The sequence below is a fragment of the Carassius carassius genome, chromosome 37 (assembly GCF_963082965.1).
Source record: "Carassius carassius chromosome 37, fCarCar2.1, whole genome shotgun sequence".
Lineage (NCBI taxonomy): Eukaryota > Metazoa > Chordata > Actinopteri > Cypriniformes > Cyprinidae > Carassius > Carassius carassius.
Genome location: NC_081791.1, coordinates 28250852 through 28255851, shown reverse-complemented (window position 1 = coordinate 28255851; position 5000 = coordinate 28250852). Strand labels below are relative to the sequence as shown.

Genomic DNA, 5000 nt, shown 5'->3' with positions numbered 1-5000 from the left:
GCTGCACTACTCCTTGTTCAAGCTCTTGTTCTGTCCAGGCTGGACTATGCCCTCTTGGCAGGTCTTCCAGCCAATTCTATCAAACCTTTACAATTAATCCAGGACGCGGCAGCAAGATTAATTTTTAATGAGCCAAAAAGAATACACGTCACACCTCTGTTTATCAATTTGCACTGGCTTCCAATAGCTGCTCGCATAAAATTCAAGGCATTGATGTTTGCCTACAAAACTACCACTGGCTCTGCACCCATTTACCTAAATTTATTACTTCAGACTTATGTGCCTCTGGAAGCTTGCGTTCTGCAAGTGAACGTCGCTTGATTGTGCCATCCCAAAGAAGCACAAAGTCACTTTTACGGACTTTTAAATTAAATGTTCCCTCCTGGTGGAATGACCTCCCCAACTCAATCCGGACAGATGAGTCCTTAGCCATCTTCAAGAATCGTGTACGTGTACTGTGTTAACCTGACTGAGACTTGTTATAGCACTTATATATCATTGCTCTTTTTGTTGTTTTTGATTGCTTCCACTGTCCTCATCTGTAAGTCGCTTTGGATAAAAGCGTCTGCTAAATGAATAAATGTAAATGTGTACATTTTCATGTGTGTGTGTTTCAGGAAATTGCATCCTTCCTGATTTCGTTCGACAGACATGACGAGTGGCTTTCTTGCACGCTCAAGACCAGGTCAGTCGTATGAAGAAACACAGTGTGTGTGAAACACTCAGAAAAACTGAAAAATTACAAGAAAATGTCAAAATATCAGCATCAGTTCAGAAATGTTGAGGACAATTCACACCTGACAACAGTTACAGCAATAGAAATTAACCTATTTAATATGATTCACAAGTTAAGTTTTATTTGAAAGTAAATGAATTAAATGTACATTAACTGCCTTTATTCATCTAGTGAATATTGAATATTTTCAAACGAGGTTAAGCTGTCTGATTTATCGTGTGTATTCCTTGTTTCTGATTAATTTTACAGGCCACAGAACGGCTCAGTCATCCTGTACAATCGCAAGAAGGTCAAATACCGGAAAGATGGATATTGCTGGAAGAAGAGGAAGGACGGAAAGACGACTAGAGAGGATCACATGAAGCTGAAGGTTCAGGGCATGGAGGTGTGTGTGTGTGTGTGTGTGTGTGTGTGAGAGTGTGTGTGTGTGTGTGTGTGTGTGTGAGTGAGTGTGTGTGGTCACGTGACGCTCATTTCTTTCCCTCTCTGCTCCTGCAGTGTCTTTACGGTTGTTATGTTCATTCCTCCATCGTCCCAACATTCCACAGAAGATGCTATTGGCTGCTGCAGGTTAGTTATTATGACCATGTGACACCAATCTACCCAATCAGAAGCCAGGATGTGTGCATGTCGTTATTGTAAGTTATCGTAGTAATAGAAATATTTTTATACAGTATTTATGCATTACTTTAGAGTTGTACAGTGTTTATAGTGAACGTGAAATAAAATAATTAACTTAAAAAAATAAAAACCGAAAACCGTTATCGTTTTAATTTTACATTTTTATGATTTGATCAAGTGTTTTATTTTAATTGTTTACATTCTAAAATGATTTCTTTATTTGAATTATACATTTATGATTTATACAATATCTAGTGTTTTATTTTAATTTTAAATTATTTCTTATTATTTTAATTTCAGTTCTACATTTTAATGATTATTTTTTTATAGAAAGTTTAATTTTTTTATTTAAAAACTTTTTTTTACAATTTGATACATTTTCAGTGTTTTATTTTGATCCTTTTTTTCATTAAAATTATCGGTCATTTTTAAGTTTTTATGATTTCAAAAACATTTTAGTACTTTGTTTATATTAATTTGCTTGTTTTAATTTTAGATTTTTATAACTTAAATTTTCAGTACATTTTATTTTATATTATCTAACTCTTTTTATTTCATTTTTAAATGTTATGTGATTAAAATGCAAGTGTTGTATTTTAATGCTTTTTATTTTTTGTGCTTTTATTGTAAAAATCTTTATTTAATTTAATAAACATTTTAATGATTTAGTGCAGTTTTGGAAAGTGTTTTATTTTCATTATTTTTATTCTAAAACTATTTCTTCATTTATTTTTGTTAGTAGATTAGTAGATTTAATTATTTTTAGTATGTATTTTATAATAATATTTTTTATTTTTTTATTATATTTCAATTTTTTGTGTTTATTACTATTATTTGAATTTAATAAAAAAAATAAAATCATGACAGTGTTTTAATACACATCCATGTGTGTTCAGAACCCAGACATCGTTCTAGTGCACTATCTGAACGTGCCGTCGCTGGAGGACAGTGGGAAGTCGTGTGGACCGGTCTCATGTGCTTTGACCGACCGCAGGGACAGTCTGCGCTGGAGCCGAGACGAACTGCTGTCTCAACTCAAACCCATGTGTGAGTGACCAATCACACGCCTGCAGCCTCACCAAACAACCAATCACACGCCTGCTGCCTCACCAAACAACCAATCACATGCCTGCAGCCTCACCAAACAACCAATCACACGCCTGCTGCCTCACCAAACAACCAATCACACGCCTGCTGCCTCACTAAACAACCAATCACACGCCTGCTGCCTCACCAAACAACCAATCACACGCCTGCAGCCTCACCAAACAACCAATCACACGCCTGCTGCCTCACTAAACAACCAATCACACGCCTGCTGCCTCACCAAACTCAGTGTGAATTAAATCACTCAGTGTGTGCATTAAATGTTCAATAATTCAGCATTTGATCGTCAGAAAATTTGAGACTCTGTATCTGTGTTTGTGTGTGTGTTCAGTCCACAGTTTGAAATGGTCTTGTGGAGGCAACGGTTCTGTGGAGCTCTCAGTGGAGCAGATGGTGCAACAGATCCTAGAAACACAACAGACCAAACCACAACCACGAACACACACCTGCCTCTGCGGTAAACACAGATAAATACACTATCACTGTGATTTTGATGAAGTAGATCACATGCGTATGAATACTAGTGTGTGATTGATTGGTGTTTTCCACAGCATCTCCCGGATCCAACATTCCTCACCGCTGCAACAGCACCAGACACCGCATCATCTCGCCCAAACTGCCCCCCCCTCACCCCGCCCTCAGCGAGCGGCAGAATCTGTCCAGTGAGGGCTCCGGAGCTGAGGTGGATCCCGGCGATGCTTCAGTCGCTGTCAGACCTTCAGAGAGGAAGCAGCCACCAGAAGATGGTGGGCGGGTCGAGGACACGGGGGGTGTGGCTTCACCATGCTCCGCCTCTTCTTCGTCCTCTTCGAGTCCGCCCCAAACACAGCGGGCGGCGACAGTTGCTCTTAGCAACGGATTCTACGGTGACCAGCGGGGTGGATTGGCAGCGGTGGCACTCCCGCAGAATGCGCTTATCGTCATGACGACGGCTGCGCCGGTGGGGCGTGGCTGTGGGGAGGAGCCAAACACTGAGTTAGGCTCCACCCACCTGTCGCTCACCCGCGCTGGTGGGCGGCTCGTTCTATCTCCTGTGCTGCCCAAACAGGACACGCCCTCCCCGTCAAGCTCCGCCTCCCCTCCTAGCCCCGCCCCACCCAATCAGGGCGTGGCCACGCTGTCACTCACTCTCCTGCCCAGCCCTGTGATTGGAGGACTGCTGCTGACCTCCCGGAACACCCCCGGGATGCTCCTGCACCCAACATCGCCCTCGCTGCTCCCGTTTGACCCCGATTCCTTTCTCAACAGCCCCAAACAGGGGCAGACTTACGGAGGCCCCGCCCTCACACCCCACTCCAACTCCGCCTCTTCTTCCCCGTCTCCGCCTCCTTCCACATCTCCTCGGCCCCCGTCTCTCGCTCTGTCTCTTTCTCCCACGTCTCCGCCCTCGTCTCTATCCTCCCTCTCTTCTGAGACGGAAAGGAAGAGTATTCTGGGTCATCCCTCGTCCAGTCCGGTCTCCCTGTCTCTTTCTCTCTCTCCGACGCAAACGATTCCCGCGCTGCTGCCGTTGTGTCTGGAGTCGTCATTAGGACTCAATTCGTTGAGTCCGCCCTCTGACAATAGAGCTCCTCCCACCAAATTCAACGCTCAAGCCCCGCCCGGTCATCTCCTGCCCAATCAGCTCTCTCCGGCCGCCAAGACGAACCAGGTAACACCCTCCCTCGAAGTGCTGCCAACCAATCAGCTGTCTCTAGAGGGAGAAAAGGCAGAGTCACAGCACACTTGTCTTCTAGAAACACACCCTATGTGCATTCAACCACTGAATCTAACTCCGCCCCCGGCCACGCCCCCAGGCGTGAGTCCTGTGCAAGTGAAGGAGGAGCAGTCTCCGCCCACTCATGCACATTTTGAATCAGACGTCACGCCTATGGACACCACCCACTGTGCCCATATAGATGGTGAGGAGGCGGGGTTAACATTTGACTCCTCCTTCCCTGACCTCATATCTGAGCTGATCTCAGAGGAGCCCGTCAGCCACCCGGCCACCCTGTCTCCGCCTGTTTACCCCGTCAGGTACATGGTTCCTCCTCAGCCGACACCGTCCACCTCGTTCCTGCCCTTCCCGCTCCTGACTAACGCACACTCGCTAGCGTCCGGCGGCTTTCCGGAAGAAACCCCGCGGCTGGCCAACATCACAGACTTCTCACCCGAGTGGTCGTACCCGGAGGTATGAATCTTCACATCTGTTATCTAAGTCTTTTAGGTGAACAAACATTATTTTCTGAAGCTTAAGCGGCGAATATTTGTAGTAGAAAAACAAAAGTTCTGTTCTAATTATAAATTGTGTTTTTATTCATTTGGTTAACAACACCAGTGTTATTTTAGGATTATTGAGATGATATAAAAGTTCGATTTTCCATTAAAATTTTAGTAAATTGTATGTTTTTGTCATTTTTTTTAATACATTTTTATGTATGTATGTGTACACACACACTACTGTCAAAAAGTTTGGGATCAGTGAGACTTGTAATGTTTTTTAAAGAAATCTCTTCTGCTCATCAAGGTTGCATTTATTTGATCAGAAATAAAGGAA

General features: G+C 43.6%; 1 protein-coding gene across 2 annotated transcripts in view; it reads left to right on the top strand.

Annotated features, from left to right (window-relative positions):
* camta2 (calmodulin binding transcription activator 2) overlaps nucleotides 1–5000 on the top strand; it is a 70127-nt gene that overhangs the window by 39661 nt on the left and 25466 nt on the right. For both annotated transcript variants that reach the window (XM_059528528.1, XM_059528527.1), the window contains exons 4-9: nucleotides 618–685; nucleotides 986–1121; nucleotides 1235–1306; nucleotides 2254–2404; nucleotides 2796–2921; nucleotides 3016–4634. In XM_059528528.1, coding sequence (XP_059384511.1) covers nucleotides 618–685; nucleotides 986–1121; nucleotides 1235–1306; nucleotides 2254–2404; nucleotides 2796–2921; nucleotides 3016–4634 — 2172 coding nt within the window. The remainder of the gene's footprint in view (nucleotides 1–617; nucleotides 686–985; nucleotides 1122–1234; nucleotides 1307–2253; nucleotides 2405–2795; nucleotides 2922–3015; nucleotides 4635–5000) is intronic.